At 60.0% G+C, this 19,524-nt stretch overlaps 1 protein-coding gene across 1 annotated transcript; it reads right to left on the bottom strand.

Moving 5' to 3' along the window:
* Positions 1 to 962: 962 nt before the first annotated feature.
* On the bottom strand, positions 963 to 7,288 carry CERCAM (cerebral endothelial cell adhesion molecule). The gene is made up of 13 exons (XM_032130488.1): positions 7,050 to 7,288; positions 5,379 to 5,489; positions 5,066 to 5,183; positions 4,853 to 4,987; positions 4,561 to 4,765; positions 4,368 to 4,487; positions 4,184 to 4,260; positions 3,914 to 4,020; positions 3,677 to 3,809; positions 3,374 to 3,501; positions 3,094 to 3,297; positions 1,962 to 2,198; positions 963 to 1,344 (listed from the first exon to the last, which is right to left on the bottom strand). Exons 1-12 carry the CDS (start codon positions 7,244 to 7,246, stop codon positions 1,964 to 1,966), a joined length of 1,770 nt encoding a protein of 589 aa, XP_031986379.1. The 5' UTR covers positions 7,247 to 7,288; the 3' UTR covers positions 963 to 1,344; positions 1,962 to 1,963.
* Between the last annotated feature and the right edge of the window lie 12,236 nt (positions 7,289 to 19,524).

Raw genomic sequence — 19,524 nt, 5'->3', positions numbered from 1 at the left:
CTGCTCTCACTGAGCTGCAGCAAGTTTCAGGGCTGGCCTCACAGTGTTTCTGAGTTCAGTGGTTTTGGCCAAAACCATGGAATTTCCAACAGCTGCGTGAGTTCTGGCCTCTCGCAGACCCATTTCAGGTCTCATGGTGGAGAGGGCTGACCGAGGCAGTGTGTCCTCACCACTGCTGTGTCCCAGAGTCCTGGACTGTGCCAGCATGTCCTGCCCAGCTCTGTATCCCACAAGTACTGAGACACCCAGCAAAGGTAGCTCCTCTCCCGCATCCCAGTGGGCACTGGAACAAGCACTGGGACACTTGCTGGGTGACGTATGGTTACTGCTGCTTCCATCCTCTGCTCCAGCTGGCACCAGACCTTCTGCTCCATCCCCAGCTCCAGAGCTCCTCCCAGAGCATTGAGGCTGGCTGGGACCAGGGGAAAAGCTGGGAAGCAAAAGTGTCCCCAACCTGTCATCCCTTTCTTACTCATGTCTGTACTGGCTGGGACCCTGTACTTGCAGAACAGGCACTTGGCCATCTCCTCCCTGTTTTCCAGTAGATCCACTTGGATTTTCAGGTCCTATGTGATCCGGAGCTGGTTGTTTTCCTTCAGGAGGTCCCTGCTGTAGCTGTTCAACCTGCCCCAAATGATGCTTTCCTGAATTACTTGGTAGTTTCAGACATGTCACTGTGGGAGTCTGATACCAAGGCCTCCACCTGCTGTTCCATCACCTCCATTCCCAGGGGAGAGCTGAGCTCCGTGGAGATGCCACCCACCTTTCCCACCCAGACCCCAAGGGTGAGCTTCAGTCTTCCTTCCCACCCCACCTCTCTCCTTCCCTCTCTTTTCCCCTTACAGATTTCATTCCCAAAGTTCCCAGCTGGGGGAACTGCCAGACCCTCGCCCCTGCAGCACCGAGGTGACCCCAGTGGGGTAATGCCCTGGGGACTTGGGGCAATGTCAGCACCCAGCACATCAGCTCAAACAGTCTGCTTTAATCCTCCCCGGGCTTCCACCATGGTACGAGGGACAAGCCCAGTCAGTGGCAGGAAGCCACCACGGGTGTCAGCCCAAAGTCCACTCCCCAAAGGCCAGGCTGGTGGGTGACGGCAGAGTTGGCATCACTTGGGACTGTCCTGGAGATGTGTCCTCAGTAGAGACAGAGCACAGTGCTCCTCTGGTCTCTCTACTTGGCAGGGAAAGGCTTTCCTGGGGCAAATCCTGCCTTGGGTGGATTTGTCGCATGCAGATTCAAAGAACCGTGGGGGGCTCTGTCCAGGGCAGCTGCATCTCTTGAGTGGGAACAGTATCAGGTCCTTGCTCACGGTGCTCCCAGCTGGATCACAATCCCTCATCCCTAGGAGGCATGGACACAGACATTAGTGGCCACGGCAGGAGCAGCCCTGATGTGTTTTCCAGCCTCCCCCAGTCTGGCAGCTCCCAGGGCAGTTCTGCTGGCAGGACAAGCAGCCTCAGGCAGAAAAAGTCTGACCTGGCATTAACTATGGCCATGCTACCCTGGGGCTGAGCCAGTGTGGGTTGCCTGCCTGCCTGCCTGCATGGCCACCCCACAGATGCACAGCCCCAACGAGATCCACTTCTGAGAGGAGCAAGCAGTGTTGGGCTGAAACGTTCCCCTGGGAGATGCCCCAGCTCTTTCCACACTGAGGAGACTTTTGCAGCTGGCAAAGGAGCGTTCTCCCTCACTTGAGGGGCTGGGGAGCAGCATGGACTCAGGGAGATAGAGGGCCCTGTCCCCTGGTCCCCTTCAGCCCAGTGCAGCCCCACATGGGACATCTGTGTCCCCACCTCTTTCCTCACCTGGAAGAGACATGCTTTGAGTCTGACAGGGAGAGTTGCTGCCCCATGACAAAAATAAACTAGGCATATGGAACACATCTGAACACAGCACTTGCAGGGAGACGCTCCCCAGCTGCTCTGTCCCCTGTGCCTGGGTCTCACAGCCTTGCTCACCATCAGAGCTCGTCGCGGGCCGTGGAGCGGAGGTGGCCAGCACTCCCCCGTGAGTCCCTCTGAGTCTTCTGTGAGCCAACCCAGTCAGTCGTCTTGGCATCGTCATCCCAGATGGTGGAGGTCTCGGTGTCACTCAGCCAGTTGCTGTCCCCAGCATAGTGAGTGGGATAAACCAGGAGGGGGTGAGCCGAGAACACCAGCAAGTTCCGTGGGGTGAAGTGCCGCTTGTAATCCTCGCTGGGGAAAGTGGAGCAGACCCGAGAAGAGAAACTGGCTTACAGAGCATGGCACAGAGGAGAAAAAGCACTGGGGAAACCATATCAACCACCCGGGGAAGGCTCCATGCAGGGCAGGGGATAGGGAGGGATGTGGGGTACCAGGCATGGAGCCGGGGAGGGACTGTGGAAGGATTACAGAGAGGACAGGACCTGTCACTCTTCACCAGCTGGGGCTGGCTCTGGCACGGAATGGGTCTCTGGCACAGCATCCAGGCCAGGGTTGTCTGGTGCTGTTATGCCTGCAAGCAGGGGACTTCCAGCTGTTCCTGGTGCACATCCAGAGCACTAATCTGCCCCTCCGTCCACCTCCAGCCTGCCTTTTACATGCCTGATCCCCGTGTTTCTCCATCCCGCTCACTGGGTTTCCCAATCCCTTCTCTCCCATGACACCCTCCCACTGGTGTTCATTACCCCCTAAACTGCCTCCCTCTCCCCAGACAAAGCCTTACCGCTGACCCTCCCCCCCCCCCCCCCCCCCAGAAGGGCATGAAAATGCTCCAAATTGGGACTGAGACCCCCAACCAGGGGCGGAGAACCACACAGGCCCCCAGCACCAGGGTACAGGGGGCTGCTCCCCACCCCTTGCCATGAGGCCAAGACCTTGTGCAGGGCCCACATCAAGCCCCAGCTCCGTTCCTGTTCCCCCACCCCATGCTGGCAGAGGGCCATTTTCCAGCCGCCAGTGGCCAGGCAGCAGCCGGCTGGGAATGAGCTCATGCTACAGATGTTTTCCTCCAGCATGAGTAATGCCTGCAAGGAGGGGGACTGGGTGAGGTGGTGACGGTGGAGAAGAAACACATAGTCCCACACTGGCATGGCCAGGCCAGCACCCTCCTGCACAACCTGCTCCTTACTTGGGGTGCTTGTCATACATGATGGGCAGATACTCATCCACCGGCAGCATTTTGGAGAGGGGTTTGGTGGCCAGCAGCTTCTGTGCCCCATGGTAGGAGATGGCGTAGGCCAGTGTCCAGTACGAGTACCCGGCCACCACCAGGTTCCGCACGCCCTTCACAGGTGCCTCGTCCTCGTCATTCACCTGTTTCCTCCCCAGGTAGCTGTGGGGTGGCCAGGGAACCATGAGAGCCAGCCCTGGCGACCCCCGCCCCACATCCCCCTGGCCCCAGCACCTACATGAGGTCCCAGTCCTGCTGTGCCTGCTCCAGCTCCTTCATCAGCCGCTGCAGCCGTGCTGGGAAGGCAGCCTCGAAGCGCACATCATCCTCGAAGACCACTGACTGCTCCAGCCCCCGGGACACAATCTGGGGGAGGGGACAGAGGTGCAAGCCTATCCCAGCACAATGCTGGGCCATATTGGGACCACTGATGCTGCAGGACACCCCTCTCCCCAGGTCCTCCAGACATCTGTGATGCTCACAGGGTCCCTGCCCACTGCTGGTGGCCCTTAGGAACCCCATGGCCGCTGTGGCCCCATACCTCCTTCCAGATATTGTAGTGGCTGAGGAAGCAGCCAACCTCGCCCTTGGTAAGTGTGCGACCGGAGAAGGGATCATAGTACCCAGGTAGCAGGTCCACACCCAGCACCTTGATGTCACTGCTGTTGAGGGTGCTGCAAGGTGAGGGGCTGTATCAGTGAGGTGTCCCCTCAGCCACTCCCCATCCCCTCCCCAGAGTAACACCAGGGGACTGGCTGAGTGGTCCCCCTATGGTCACCTGCCATCCACAGCATCCACAACCCGTGGAACAATCTCCAGCTCCTGCAGGGATGCCAGCATTCGCTGCCGCCGGTCTGGCCTCCGCACCAGGTTGATCAGGAAGATCTGGGGAGGAAGGGGAGAGCCCCAACAATGGGGCATGTTTTCATGGCGGACACATAGCCTGCCTGGCTACTGCAGGATGGGGACAGGGGCTTGGCCTTTGCTATGGATGGATGCAACCAGAGGGATGGACAGGGGGACACGAGCAACTCCATTGGGCACTTACTTCATCAAAGCCCATTTTTGTGAGCGGCCTGGGCAGGAGGGAAATGTGCCTGGAGCGCTGCATGGGGGGACCATCCACTGTGGAGAGAGGAGACACCCTTCAGATTCCCCTGGCTGGGAACTGGGGCTGACAGCCCTATCAGGACCTGGAAGCCTCCAGGACCTTTCCACCTATGGGCACTCACCCATGGCCTCCAGTGTGAGATGCACAAAGTTGGCATGATCATCCTCCAGCGTCTGGTGGGCCTTCACGGGAACATTGATGTAACCAAAGTGGTGCTGGTTGCACACATAGACCTCCGCACCTGCCGGGTGAGACAGGTGAGCAGCACAGCCCCCTCAAGCCCCTGCACCCCTCAAAACCCCCATCACCCTCACCAGCCTCCTGGCAGGAGTAGGCAAAGACAATGATGTCATCGAAGGCCCAGGTGTAGTTGGGATGGGGCGGATAGAAAGCCAGTTTTGAGGTCTCCTCCTTCCGCAGGTCGATCAGGAAGGTGGCATAGACCATGGGGACACGGAAGCAGCCCACCCGCTGCCGGTTCTTGGTGGGGAAGTAGTCAGCTGTCCGGCGATAGTATCCCTGTGGCACACCGGCACAATGCCCCCATGGTGGAAGGCTCCTCCACCATGGGGGTGTCTCATTCTCCAGGGCTTTCTGGGGACATACCTGGGGTGTGATGCCACACCAGAAGTTGGAGTAGAAGGTCTGCGAGTCCAGCATGGGGGCCACCACTGACTTGTTCTGCGCCATGAGAAACTTGAGGGTCTGGTTGTTGGTCAGTATGCTGTCAGTGTCCATGAACTGCGAAGACGGCACAGGTTCTGGAGACATGGAGAAGCCCACCTCAGCCCCACCCCACCAGTGCCCCATGCCCCTTACCAGGATGTAGTCTGCCTGCTGCTCCCGGGCATAGGTGAGAGCTTCCTGCTTCAACTTCATCAAGTTTTCATAGCGTTTGTCACTCCAGTGCTTGGGACCAAGCTCGTCAGGGTAGGAGCTGGGCAGGGGAAGGCAGGGGTTAACCTTGCTCGCTGGGAACACACAAACTCAGTGCAGGCTGTTTGTGCTGGCAGGCTGAGTCAGCCCCTCTCTGCTTCGCCTCCTCGTGGTCCCCGGCCAGGGAGAGTTGATGCTGCTCCAGGAGCCCCTCACAGCCCACACCTGCCCCCCACCAGCACTCACCCAGCCTCACCTGGGCTCCTCTTGCACCTTCCAGGCCACCGAGTGATAGTCCTTCCCCACGGCCCCCAACCACTCCTGCAGCATAGCGGTCGTGTTGTCCAAGTTGTGGTCTGTTGCGCACCTGGGGTGAGGGGACATTATCCTCTGGGGGTCCTCCTCAAGGGACAACCAGGACCTCACCCTGCACTAGAAATGCTCACGGGGCCAAAAGACTGAGCCAGTGACAGACTTGCTTGGGAATGTAACATGTAATTTGGTAAGGAACCAAGGCTGCACAGGCAGGAGGGGGAATGCCAACGGGTAATTTCTTTCCTGGTGCCACCACCAGCCAGGCTGTTCCACAGCTCCCACCCCTCATCCCTGCAGCCCAGTGGCAGCCCTGGACACGCTCTCCTCACCCCAGCCTTGTGACTGCCCACCATAAGCACTGCAGCACAGCCACTTTGTCCCCCTGCACCCCACAGCACCCCTGTGCATCCCACTGTTCCAGCAGTGAGAGGAAAGGACTCAACAGGCAGCAAAAAATCCCCCTTCCTGAACATTCCATTTGCCAGGCACCATCACCATTCCCAACTCTCCCACCCATCCTCACAGCAATGTTCACAGGGACTCTAGCACAGACGGGGCTGACCAAACCCCAAGTCCCCACACTCTTCGGCACCCTCGACCTGTCAAAGAGCCCCGGGACATCCCTCAGGCACTGGAGCCATGGGGATTTGACGTGATTCAGGGGACAAGGCAGGATCTGTGTCCCCCCAGCTCCACGGGCTTAAAACACCCCGCAGGGTCCTGCAGCCGGGGGTTCCCGGGGGTGCGGCGGGTGAAGTCCCCGCCCCAGCCCTGCCAGGATCCCTCTGCCAGCCTCCGCCTCAGCTCCCCCGAAAAGCAGCTGCAGAAAAGTTTCCGACAAGCTCGGGCGAGAGGCAGAAGTGGCGCGACGAAGAGGAGACAGGAGACTGCTCTTCCAGCCAACCCCCAGCACGGTAAAGAGGGCTTGGGGGGGGTCTTTGGGAAAGGGGGGCTGAGTGTGAACCCTGCAGGGAGGGGGAAGGCAGCGTCTGTCCCTGATGATGCAGAATCCCCTTGTGCCCAGGGCTCCCCTCCCTCATCAGCCCCACAGCTTCCTCAGGGGAAAGGTGGGGGTCCTTCCCCTTTGCCGCGGCGCAGCCCGAGCCCTTCCCGGTTTCCTGCTGGGTCCCACACGCGGGGCAGAGCCACCCCTAACATTTTGGGGCTGGGGGCGCTGCTACCAGGGGGTCCCTGCTCTTCCCGAAGGTCCCTGTCCCTTAAGGATCCCCATTCCCCCGCAGGCCCCCATTCCTTCGAATCTCCGTTCTGTCCACCCAGGCCTCTGTTGCTCCAAGATCACCCCGAGTCCCCAGTTCCCCCACTCTCTCTAGTTCCCCCCCGCATTGTCCTTTGGGTCCCTGCTATCCTCGGCTCTCCATTCCCCTCACAGTCTCCCTTATTAACCAGGACCCTCCTTCCCCCCCACTATCCCCATTCTCCCGGGGCTGCCCGTTATCCCTGTGGTCCCTGTGACTCCAGCATCCCGGCTCCCCCCGAGATACCCATTCCCCTACAGCCCTCTCCTCTCCTAGGATCCCTGCTACTCTCCGTACCGCGGGGTGCCCGCTCCCCCCCGGCGTCCCGGCTACCACCGGGGGTCCCGCTCCCTCACCACAGGGCAATGCTGCCCGCGGGATAGTCCAAGCGCTCCAGGGCTCCCAGGCAGTGCGGCAGTGAGTGCTGCGCGTTCCGGGCCAGGAGGGCGAGTACCAGGCGCGGTGGGGCTGGCCCGGTGCCGGTGCCGGTGCCGGTGCCGGTACCGATGCCCAGCAGCAGAAGGAGGGTGCAGAGCGGCCCCGCAGCGCCCATGGCGGAGGCGGCGGGCGGGGAAAGGGCGGGCTGGGACCCGCCGCGATCAGCGCACCCCCCGCCCCCGGCCCGGCCCCGCCGCCGCCGCAAGCCCCGGGGGCGTGTTTGGGTCCGGTTTCCTTAAATAGAGTCGATATCGGTGCAGAGCCCCGCACAGCCGACGGCTAGGGAGCGAGACCCCCTCACCGAGGATGCTCCTGGGCATCCCCATGTACCCCTGGCCAGCACGCCGTTGGGTCCCCACGGTGCCTGCACGGCGTGGGTGGGTGGGCAGTGGGATGGCGGGGTTCATGGTTTGGGGAAACATGGCCAGGGGCGCTGGTTGCCGGGGTATCATCGCCAGGGGTGATCATGGAAAAGGGGATCATGGCCAGAGATGTGGCTGTGGGGGGCTTGTACTGTGAGTGGTGGCTGAGTGGGCTCATGGCTGTCGTCCTCACCAAGGCAGCCCACCCCACTGAGCCGTGTCCCACCCAGGCTGTCCTCCATGGATGACCATTTGCAGCCCCACAGCTGCATCTGTGACGTGTCCGAACCACGGACAGGGGCCTGTGGGACATTTGACCAAGCCTTCTGGTTTTCCACCCAATCCATAAAATACAGCTCAGCTCCCAGAGCAAGCGCGGGCCTGGAGGTGGTCACGCCCTGCAGAGCAGTAACTCCTCACCAGTAATGCCGGGCACCTCTCACTCTGGTGGCTCCAGAGCCCTGGTGAGGGACGGGTGGATGCCACACATGGCCAAACCTGTGCCCACCCGCATCAGGGTGAGGGGTGCCCTAGGCGGCTGCTCTTGCTGGTTCCCTGTGTCCCCCCGGGGAGAGGGCGGAGGGCTCCATCAGGGTGCAGCGGAAGGGCCAGGAAGTGAACAATCCAGGAACACCTGCAAGAAGCAACAGAGACGGGGGGCGACTCACAGGACCCGGCAGTCGTTGCAAGGAGAAAAATATGCTGTTTACAGCCCCAGCTCGGACAAGTATTTCGGGAAGCGCTCAGCGCCAGCGCAGCCGGGAATTCCCAGCCATGGAGGAGCTGCGGACAGGGGCAGGAGCCCAAAAGCCCAGCACAGCCGGACCCACCAGTGTCCGTGCCGGGACTCCACCCATGTGCAACCCCCCGGGAAGGCTGAACGAGGGGCAGCCCCTCTCCCCTCCGCCGGAGCCCTCCAGCACGGCCCGGCGGCCCGACAGAGAGTTAGGGCGGAGCAAGGGCCGCAGAGCAGCGGGGATGCCCGCCGAGCCCACGGCCCCCCCGTCCCTCGGGGACACCCCCGCGGCACCGCCCCCGCACCGGGCCCCGCGCTCGGCCGCTGCTGCCACCTCCCGGCGCCGCTCTCGGTGGGGAGCCCAGGGTCTGTCCGAACTGGATCTGATCCCCACGTCCCCACCGCCCTCTCTCTCCCTGTCTTTCTTCATCCCTGCATCCCATCATCCCTATATTCCAGATCCGACATCCCTCCATCCCTTCACCCCTCCATTCTTTCATCCCTGCTCTTCTTCATGCCTATATTCCTTTTCTTCTTCATCTCTTCATCCCTTCATCCCTCCATCCCTTCTCCTCTTCATCCCTGCATCCCTTCCCTTCTTTATCCTGATATCCCCACATCCCTCCATCCCTGCATCCTCTCTCAGGGTCACAGATGGATCTGCCCTTCCCCTAACACTGCACACAGTTCACCCACTCAAGCACAGCCATGGCCCCACTGCCCTGGTACAGCCCTTGCCAACACTCCCTGGCCGTGGGCTCCAGAGCAGGGGAAGAGAGGGAGAGACTGCCCTTCCCACAGCCCCATCACCCCCAAAGCAGGCAGAGGAAGGAGGCCCACCACTGTGACATAGGGAAACTGAGGCACAGGCCAGTGAAATGTGCTGCACACAGGCTGGGACTGGCAGAGGGACAGAGCATCCTGTGCCTGTCCTCGCAAGCTCAGCTGGGGTGAGAATTATCCCTGCCTTTGCAATCTGCCTTCCCCCCACATCCTGGCTGCTGCCAGGCTCACAATGGACCCTCAGAGCCCACTGAGAGCCAAGTGGCACCTTATAAGCAGCTTTGGGCATGCACTGGAAAAACAACCCTGGGTGAGCTCAGGGAGAAGCAGGACATGGAGATATCTGTCAGGGCACCTGCTGTGTGGTCCTCAGGGTGATGACCCACCCAGCTCTGTGCTGTGGCTCTGCATCTCCATCTGCACCACACAGCTAACACGGGGCTGTGACAGCTCCTGTGCCCCTGGAGCACGACTGGAAGGCAGGTGGCAGGTCCCCACAGGGCCCAGGGTGTCCCCATGGGGCTCAGGACATCCTCACGGCTCCATGCACTCATGGTGGTACCTGCAACACAGAGCCAGCATCAGGCCTGCAAGCATCCTGCCTGGAAAACCACCTTCCCATCCCCAAGGCTCCAGGCAGGAGCAGCACTGCACAACATTCACACGAGTATGTTTTCTCTTTTCCACAGGAAAAAGTTGCTTTTGGACCCAGGGATGAGGATTTTGGTTGCCTCCCACCTCTCTCCACCCCTTCCTTGAAATTTCCTAGGATTTTCAACAAAGCCTTTGAAAAGCTCCAGGTTCCTCAAATGTCATATTTTTCTGCTTTAAAAGGCTCAACGTTGGTTGCGAAAGGCAAATATATAAAGATATGTGTGTGTATATATAGATATGTATCTATAAATGCAGAGATTCTGTGTGTGTGTACATGGCCAGGCCTGGTACAAGCCCCTCAGTCAAAAATTTTTATTAATCTTATTTCACAAAAAAAACATCCTGGGGACCCAACTGGCTGCCCAAAGTCCATGGTACCCCCAAAGGTCCCCATTCCCATGCCATGACACTGCCCAAGTGATGCTGTCCCCTCCAGAGATGCCTTCTCCAGACCTCCCCTGACTTACCCAGCCTCAAAACATCAGCCCCGTTTCCTGCTGGGGAAACTGAGGCACAGAGCCCTCCCCCCCACTTCTCAGCCTCCCAGCAAGTGCCTCTCCAGGGGGAACTCCAGAACCAAGGAAGTGCCTGTGAATCCACCATACCCTCTGCTATGCAAGCCCCTCATTCTGAGCCATTCCAGCTGCTCCAGATGTTTTCACCACCTCCCTGATGTTGGATAGCTCAGGAGGCCAGCGCTCCCCTCTCAGTGCTCCCCTCCCCTTCCATGTCTCTGCTAAACCCATCACATCCATGGGCGCTGCTCCACTTTTCTCCTTGCAGGCTGCTTCTGCAGCAAGCAAAAACTACAGATCTTCCCACACACAAAAATACAGGGGAATTTACGCCATCTTGGAGGGATTTTGGCCATCCTGGGAGGGATTTTGGCCACCCAGGAGGATTTTGGCCCACCCAAGAGATGTTGTGCCAGAGGAGATGGAGGCTGATGGGAACAGCATTCTCATCCTGGCTGTGGGGAAAGGGAGATTTGCACCACTGTAAATGGGGCAGTGACACACTGCCAGTGTTCCCCAAACCTCAACCTGCTGGGAGGCAGACTGGGGTCTTCCTGGCGGGCTGTGAAATTCTGGGAGTGCTACGGCTTCCCTCTTCATGTCCTGCTGGGAGCAGGAAGCCAGGGCCATGCTCCACTCCACCTGCAAGGCACTGCCACCCTTGGAGCCACATTCAAGCCCTGCAGTGGCCAAATCCTGACCCTCCTGGGTGGCACAGCTGGTTCAGCCTCAGAATGGTCCCTTTTCTCCCCAGTCTGGACCACACCTTCTGGCATCAGGGCCAGCAGCGCCCTGGCCCCCAGGCACCTGGCAGTGGGCAGAGGGACACCTCCCGCAGCAAGGGGAAACTGAGGCAGGAAACCAACGCTAGGCTGCCTCAGCCTCAGTGGGCAGGGAGAGGCTGCACACCCTGAGGCTTCACTCCAGGGACAACAGGGAGCTGCTCTCTGTCCCCCCCCAATGCCACCTCCCAGAGGGACAGCGACAGAGGGGTACCTGATGGACCAGGTCCCCCCCGCGCTGTGCTGACCCGTGCACTCCCGTCCCCTCCATCCCCTCCCTCCTCTCCCCTTATTGGGGCTGACGGTCGGTCCCCTCCCAACCCGGGGCAGCTGTGGCCGAAAACAAAGCTGTCCCCTTCGGCACAATGCCCTTCTGTCCCCCCCCCAGCTGCTGACCGCTGGGGTGGGCAGCGGCCGGGCTGGAGGCGTCGAGGGGCCGTGCCAGGCCCCCGCTGGCAGGGGACAATGTTGGCAGTGATGGAGAGTAGGTATTTCAAAAGGTTTTGTTTTCGGGTTGACCCGCCGAGCCGGCGTGACCCCGCAGCCCCCCACCCAGCCCTGCTCCTCCGTCCTAATAGAAACCGGCCGCATTCCTGACCTCGAGGGGGGGGGGGGGGGAAGTTTCAAACATCCCCGGGAAGGAGACAATGGGGGTGTCAGGGCAGTGATTTAGGAGGGGGGGGGCTCTTTCCATCACAAAGGCGAGACAAAGGCGCTCGACGCTGGGAAAGGGGCTTCGGCGGCGGCTCAGGAGACGGGCCGTGGTATTGTGCCTGGCCAGCCGGCCTCAGCAGCAGGGCTGCCAGGGCCCACCGGGTCCCACTGTGTCCCACTGGATCCCACCGACTCCCACTGGGTCCCATCGGGTGCCAGCAGCTGCCACTGAGTCCCATTTGCTCTCACCTGACTCTTCACCCCAGCCCGTACTGCAGCCTTCCCACGGCCACCCTGCAGACCACAGTCCGATGGCTTCGTGGATATCACTGTGGCCCATGGTGGGAGGGAGTGAGTCCCCCATCCCCACGTGGGATGGCTGGGGCACCCCCTGCTCCCCACAGATCCCCAATCCAGCGGGGCTGGCCAGGGACCAGCCTATCCTTTGGGCACCCCATGGATCGGGACTCAGACTGGGGCCAGGCCCCCCATGGGCAGCTGTCCCTGACCCGGGGTTCGCTCAGACCCAATGCCCTGAGCTCCCCTCCCCGTCAGCCCTCCCGGGTGTTCAGGGCCAGGGTTCCATTCTCCTCTAGAGTGGCCAGTCCCGGTTCCGAGGGCCGGCGAGGGATCAGCAGCTCTCTGTGAGCAGCTCAAAGGGGCTTTGTGCACCCCGGGGCTGCCGGCACCCAGCACCACCGGCCACCGCCGGCACAGGCACCGCGCCGGTGCCCACCCTGCCCACACCTCGCAGCCTGCGCCCCCCACAAACCCCCTCTTTGCAACTGCCCCCTGTCCGACCCTCCTCCTCCATCCCTGTGGGTCTCAGCCCCTAAACCGTGGCATAAGCCCCCCACCCAAAAAAAAAAAAAAAAAAAGCCGGGAAATTGTTTTAGCAGACGCCCAACTTACGGTGTCCTCTGCTGCCGAGCTGAGCCCGTGTCTCCAGCCAGTGTCCCAGTGACGAAGGGATCGGAGCCTGGAGAGGAGAGTTTTTTTACACGAGAAATATTTTTCTCCCGGTGCTGGACGGCTGATCCGAAGGAAAAGCTGGAAACAAGTTCATTGGTTTTGCTCTCGCTCCCTGTCCTTGCCCTAATTTTTTTTCCTGGCAGCTGGTGGGAGGAAGGGAGCTGGCAAGGTGATGCTTTTTGGGGAAGTGGAGAACTGCTGGTGAAAGAGGCATTCACGGCACCGGGAGCCTGGGAAAGCCGGGGGGCTGCCGGGAGGGCGGGAGCCTGATCCCCGACCACCGTGCCGAGGCTCAGGGCTGTGCCCAGGCTGACCATCGTGCCGAGGCTCGTGGTCGTGCTGAGGCTCATGGCCAAGCAGAGCCCGGCGGCAGGTGGAGGGGCGCCGGCGGGATACACCAGAAAGCCAATGACATCATGTTGTGGTTTTTTTTTTTTTTTTTTCCAGGATGAAATTTGCAGACAACTTCCCCGACCGCCCGCGAGCGCTGGGGCTCCGCGTTGAGGAGCAGGACAGGTCTCCCCAGGACACACAGCCGCCCATTGAGGGAGCGCAGGGCTTGGCCAGGGCTTTATTTTTTTCACTTTTGGGTTAGAAGAGCTACATTTTATTTCTTAACTCGCTGGTGCCATGCAAGGGGCTCCCCAGCACACAGAGAGCGGGTCCGGCCGGCGGCTGAGCAGAGCAGCCCGACACAGCCGGCGCCAGCGCCCCGTCGGGGACCCCCCATCCCCACGGCGGGGCAGGATTCGTCCCCGGCCGCCCAACCTGGGATGGCTCCTTTAGCCTCTTCCCTCTTAATTTTGTTTAGAAACTTGTCAGGTTGGTAGATAAAGGAGGTGGAAAGATCAATCCCGGCTTTTCATCAGTGTGGGAAAAAGTATTTCACTAATCCATATTTATTGGTGTAAGGAACCGGGGGGGGGGGGGGGGGGGGGGGAGGGGGGGGGAGGGCAAGAGACCCTAATGGTCAGAGCAGAGGACAGAAGGGACAGTTTAAGGCTGCCCTTTTCCGAGAGGTCACATGTCACCAAAATCTTTCGGTTGTCTCGGGATTGGTTACATTCTGTTCTCTTTTTTTCTATTGAGGTTGCCAAGCAACTGGCTAAGACCAGCCAAGATATTTTCTTTATTACAAGTGGAGCAGAAAGCAGCAAGGAGGAGAGAGATAAAAAAAAAAAAAAGGGGGGGGGGGGAGAGAAGAGAAGAAGTTTAGACAATTAACATTTATAGGATCACATAACTTCATTAACTCGGCCGAGATTTGGGAAAGAGACTCAAAAAAAAAAAAAAAAAAGGTGGTGGTGGGGAGCGTTAGGAATTAAAACAAGTTAAAAGGCCGGCAGGTCCGGGGCTAAAACAATGCCAGAACACCCCGAGCAGTGACAGGGGGCTTCCCTCAGATGGTTCCCACTTCCTAAAGAGTGGCCAGTCCTGGGCAATGGCTGCAGCCCAGCTCAGGGGCCTTCAGCTGCTGCTGCTGCTGCTCTTCTTTCTTTTTATTAAATGCTGGCTTTCTTTTGGTTTTCACACTCGTAGGACGTGGGTTTATTGCTAGTAGCGCTGGCAGGGATGTGTTGGGACGCAGAGGAGCCCTTCCGAGGGAGGCGCATGGCTGTGACAGGAGCTGGGCATCCCCCTGGCCGTGGCCCATGGGGAAGGGGCTGTGAGGATGTGGCTGTCCCCAAGCGCTGGGACACCTTCATGCCTCTTCAGGGTGGTCAAAACCTCCCAGGGAGGGAATGGGACTCTGCGGGAAAGCAATCTCCAGTCGCAGATCCCTGCCCGCTCAGGGTTTGGGCCTGACAGTCTCTGACACTGTCCCTGGGTTCCAGGGGCGAGGCCTAAGGCAGGGGACACTGCTAAGGGTTGGGGACAGGGACTAGGGTCACCCTGCAGCTCCATGGGGCTGGGCTGCCCCAAGCATCCCTGGGGCTGCGGGAGTTTCTCTCCCAGCACTCACCAATCCCTCTCCCCGTGTGCCCAGACCCCGTGCGAGGACATGGGGGGAGACGAGGACATGGGGGGAGATGAGGACAAGCGGGAACCTCCCCGGTGAATGGTTCCAGGTCCCCCTCCGGTTCTGCCCAGGGATCCCTGTGACACCCAGGGTGGTGGCGGGCAGCAGTGGAGAAGGCGCCGGCCACCTCCATGCTCTTCACTGCGACTGCGGGGACCTTCGGCAGGTTGGAGCTGGGGGGTCCCCCGGCGGGGAGACGCAGGCGATGTCCCCGCTCCTCCGGCCGGAGCCCGCAGCTGCCGGCCTGGCAACTCGGTAATATTCATTAGGAGAAAACAATGAGTATTATTCATCCCCAGCACTTTCCCTGCTGTTGGGAGGCCGAGTTGGGGTGCAGGTGACCCCAAACCCCACGGGGTACCCGGGCAGTGTCACTCCCGCAGCAGCAGAATGGAGGGGGTCTCCAAGGGGGGCCGAGGGGGTGGGAGGGGACCCCAGACGCAGCTCTGCCCTGCGGCTCAGGGGGGACCCCCACAACCCCGAGTGGGGCCAACCGCGGCCGTCCCCGGGACCGGGCGCCGAGCCCCCGGGGCAGAGTGCACCCCGCGCCCAGGGCCCGGGGCTGCGGGGGCTGCGGGCCGGGCCGGAGCCGGAGTTTGGGAGCTGTGTCTTTAAGAGATGGCTGGCTCCAGGTTGCAGCTGCTGTTTCTGTGCTATAGAGACAGTGGAGATTCATTACTCCTAAAACACAATGGGCATTTATCACCCCGTGGTGTTATTCAAATCCAGTACCAATTGAAGGTCATCCCCATTCTTTTCTCGCCGGCTCTGCAACACATTTATTGTTGTGCCGTTCAACTAAAAGCCCTGCCCGGCCCCGGCGCAGCCCGCAGAGCCCCGGTGTGCGCATCCCTCCCGGGCGGATTTGGGACCCTCCCGGGTGGATACGGCGTGGAGGAAGCGGGGCAGAGCCGCGGCGGCTCGGCCGGGCTCGGGGCCGGCAGCAGGTGCCGCGGGAGCCCCGCCGCTGTGCCCCGCCGAGCCGCGGGGGCCGCCCGCTCCGCCCCCGCGGGACGCACTTTCCGCGCCCCGTGGAAACTCGGAGCCCCGCGGGCCGCCGGAGCCGAGGGCGGCTCGGGCAGCCAGGGGTCCGCCGCTCGCCCGCGGCCCCCAGCCTTCTCGCGGGGCGACCTGCCCGGCCCCGCCGCGGAGCGGCCACGGCCACCGGCACTGGCATCGGCGGGGGAAGCGCCGGCAGCGGGCCGGGATTTTCCCTGGCTGGAGAGGGGGGATTTGTTCCCAACTTCGTGGGCGCCGGTCGGTGAGGAGGGACTGGGGAAGAAGCCTGGATTTTTCATCTTTTTCCTTTATTTTTATTATTATTATTAATATTTGCCCATTATATTTAATATAATGGTCATTTATAAATTTCGGAGATTTTTTCAAAGCGCACGAATTTTGAGGGCGATCCGCTTGGAACTAGTGGATTCTCCAAGGCAGGTGCGGCGCGGCTGCAGCGCGGGGCCGGGGTCTGTGCCCACAGCATCACCCCCGCCGAGCCCCGCGGCTGCCGGAGGCACCGAGCCCCGCCGCGGCCGCCAGCCCCGGCGCACCGAGCCCCCGCTGCACCGGGGCTGCTCCGGCAGGGATGGATCGTCGGTTTTCGTTGTCTATCTTTTTTTCTTGTTCGTTTCTTTATCGTTTCTTTTCTTCTTTTTTTTTTTTTTTTTTTATGCTTTGGGATTTTTTCCTTTTTTTTTTCTTTTATTCTTTTTTTTTTTTTTTTAAATAGGGCTGCTTTTTAAATTTTTCTTTTTTTTTGGGGGGTAAGAAACGAGTAGATAAAATTAAACTCCTCGCGGTGCCATTAAATGGAACCCGGGATGCGAAGCGCCGCGGCCGCACTCGAAACTTGTCGGGGCTGGAGCAGCGGCTCGGCGGGGCCGGGGAGCGGGAGCGGGGCGCGGCGGGAGCCGGCTCAGGGCCCGTGTGTCCTTTTTTTCCAGGGTCCAGCCGGATTCCCCCTGGAAGATCCCGCGATCCCGGGATGGGAATCTCCGCTCCTGATTGTCCAAACGCAATTCTTGTGCGATGGAGCCGTACGAACCAAGAATTGTGTCTGGACATCTGTAGCAGAGGTTTCACCTCCTCCGGCGGGGCTCCAGGACGGTTCTCGGGGCACAGGACAGAGGACGGACCTTCCCCGGGCCCGGGGCACGGCAGGTAACCACTCCCGACTGCGTCCCGGGCGTCGGGGCCAGGATTTCAGAAAAACTAAGGAAACACCAGCGGCGGCTCCGGCTCTGCTCGGCGCGGCCGAGAGTGCTCGGTCTTAATGCGTCAAATACTGGCCGGGTCATCACCGGGACGGCCAGTCCCGACCGGGCAGGCCCCGGGCAGGCCCCGGGCAGGGACGGAGGGGCCGAGCCTCGGGCACCGGCGCTTTGCCGAGGGCGGTGGGGCCGCAGCCGGGCGCGGCGGGCGGGCGCTTCGGCCCTGCGGCTCCATCCCGGTTTGTCCTTCTTACGTTTATTATCTATTTTAACATTGAGGCCTAATTTCATTTAACGTATTTCGGCGTGCGCCCGGCCCCCTGCACCGGGACACTCTTCTGGTCCTCTTGCCGCAGCCCCGGCTGGCGCCGGGCACACGGAGGCCGCTGCGACTGCGCCGGGTCTCCGCGGGGCCGGGAATCGGCCCCGCCGCTCGGGCACCGGGCGGGCTCGGCGGAGAGCGGCCCCGGGCTGCGGGCACGGCCCTCACCGCCGCGGCGGGACCGAGCCCCGCGGAGCGGAGCAGCCCCCGTAGAACGGCGGCCGGAGGAAGGCTCGTTCTAACAGAGAGGCTTTATGAATCCACCAGCCAAGCGGCTCGGCCGGGGCTGCCAAGGAAACCCAGGAGGAGAAGGGAAGCATTACAAGATCCGAGCAGAATTTCACCAAGAGTCTATCTAGGACAAAGCTGGAGGCAGACAACGTTTTAAAAGGCTTTTATTTCAGAAACTTTTTGTTGCTGTTGTTACAGGATTTTGCTGTACCCCTCTTCTCCACCCCCTTCACTTCCCTCATCTTCCTATTTCTAGTTTTTTTTAGCAGTGATTGGCAGCTTTTACTACATCAGGAGCTAAGCCACCTGGGTCTACCTGCACTATCGAGGGGACCAACAGCTGCCGGGGAAGAAACCCATCCTCTCTGAGCAAACAGCTGGGAGGGATGAGAACAGACAAGCCCAGCCTAAGGCACAGAGGCAGGGGAGAGGAAGGGCAGGCAGCAGCACTGAAGATGAATCTGCTTTTTCCCATTGTGTTTCAGTCTGGTTCAAGCCACATGCCACACAGGTTCCTTGTTTTTCAGCCAGCTCCTACCACCGCCTGGAATCCCCTTCCACTGTCCCGGCCCAGCTAAGCTAAGGGCCAGGAACTCAGGACAGAGAAGAGCCTTTGGCCCGTCTGTGTCATTTACAAATGGCATTAGCTGGACTAAAGTTGCTGTGGCTGGATTTGGAAAAGGCTGAGTATCGGTTTGTCACCAGCAGTGGGCTGAAGCTGAGGCTCCTCAGATGCAGCAGCATCGTAGGCCGTGAGTGCTTTTAGTTAGGCAGGTTGTGGAGGGGTAAACGTGAGAGAGGAGTCAGTGGAGAAGTCAGCTGAGGGAATGACTCTCTGCGCATCAGACAGAGGAATTCCTCCATCAGGTGCAGGGCAGGAGAGGCTCCTTGTGCGCAGCACTCGGCGTGTTGGGCCAGGCTGCCTGAGCAGGGGCTGGTGCACCGGCTGCTCCCGACCTCCTCAGCAGCTCCTGAAGATCAAGAGCTCTCAGAGCAGTACGTGGTGCAGATCAGCTCTGAGATGCACTGACTGAGCACCAGTGAGCCCTCTGCTCCTCAACAGCCACGGCTCAGGCAGGAGCTGCCGCCGGAGACCTCTGCATGCTGCCAGAGCAGTGCTGGAACAGGTGAGCAGGGCAGGGGGGAGCACAGGAGGACAATCCTGGTCAGGCATTCCTGGAAGCTCATACAGCACACTTCAGACCTGTAGGTGCCAATGCTATCCTCTCTGACCCTGTCCCTCTGCTCTTGCCATAGCCTCCTGGCTGGCAGGGGCCAGTCCGTCTATCCAAGGAAACTTCTGGAAAGCCAACAACACCCGTGCCCTAGCAGAGCCACACACACCCACTTCCACAGTGCTCACAGGACTTCCTCAGGGCATGCAGCAAGAAGCCTCTCCCTCCCACTGACAGAAAGGGTTAAAAGCCACTGACTTTCTCAGATCTTGGCACTTCTAACTGTGCATCGCCAGCCCCAGCCCTTCCCCAGCCAGGCTGCAGCTCCCACCTGCACAGAATGCAGTGCAGCCCGATCAATTCTGTCTATCATGGTGACAGAAAGATCATTTGCTGCCCTGATCACTCTGTGCTGTCTCAGGCCGGGTGAGGGTTTGTTTCCCCTCCAACCAAATCATTATAAATTGACGTTATTCATGGGCCAGTACTTCACCCTGCCTCAGCTCCGGTATGAAAGCAGCATGAGGGATCAGAAATACAAAACCAAAAAAGCCTATTTCTCTCCTGCTTCCCATAAATAAATATCATGACAAGTGGAAAGTCACTTCTGAGAGCTCTGGAGCTGTCATGTTGCTACCCCCAAGGAAAAGCTAGTCAAGCCACCTTTTGTTTCCCTGCACTTTCTCACCCTTCCCGTGGCTGGTGCAGAGACCACACCAACATTAAGCATCGTGTTAAAAGAATCCTGGTTCCCAGCACCAAGGCAGAGGCACCCCAGCCTTCCCCCAAAACAGGTACAACTCCTCCAGAACACCTCACTGCCTGTTAAGACATGTTATCCTACTCAGGGTTCAGCATCTCTCTTCCTCCTGTCAGAGAAAAACAAGTCCCACATGCTGAGGTGCTCTCTGCTTGTTAGGGTACCTGGAAGTGCAGTCAGGAGAGGTGAAATGAGGACCAAAAGATGGATGCTG

This window comes from Corvus moneduloides, chromosome 21 (genome assembly GCF_009650955.1).
Source record: "Corvus moneduloides isolate bCorMon1 chromosome 21, bCorMon1.pri, whole genome shotgun sequence".
Taxonomy (NCBI): Eukaryota; Metazoa; Chordata; class Aves; order Passeriformes; family Corvidae; genus Corvus; species Corvus moneduloides.
This window is presented reverse-complemented; position numbering and strand designations above follow the sequence as displayed.

Excerpts from the sequence above, each read along its gene's own strand:
- CERCAM (XM_032130488.1), bottom strand. The coding sequence starts at position 7,246 with ATGGGCGCTGCGGGGCCGCTCTGCACCCTCCTTCTGCTGCTGGGCATC. Across the intron at positions 5,184-5,378 it reads AAGGTGCAAGAGGAGCCCAG|CTCCTACCCTGACGAGCTTG; the intron begins GTGAGGCTGGGT and ends TCCCCTGCCCAG. Across the intron at positions 4,021-4,183 it reads CAAAAATGGGCTTTGATGAA|ATCTTCCTGATCAACCTGGT; the intron begins GTAAGTGCCCAA and ends CTTCCTCCCCAG.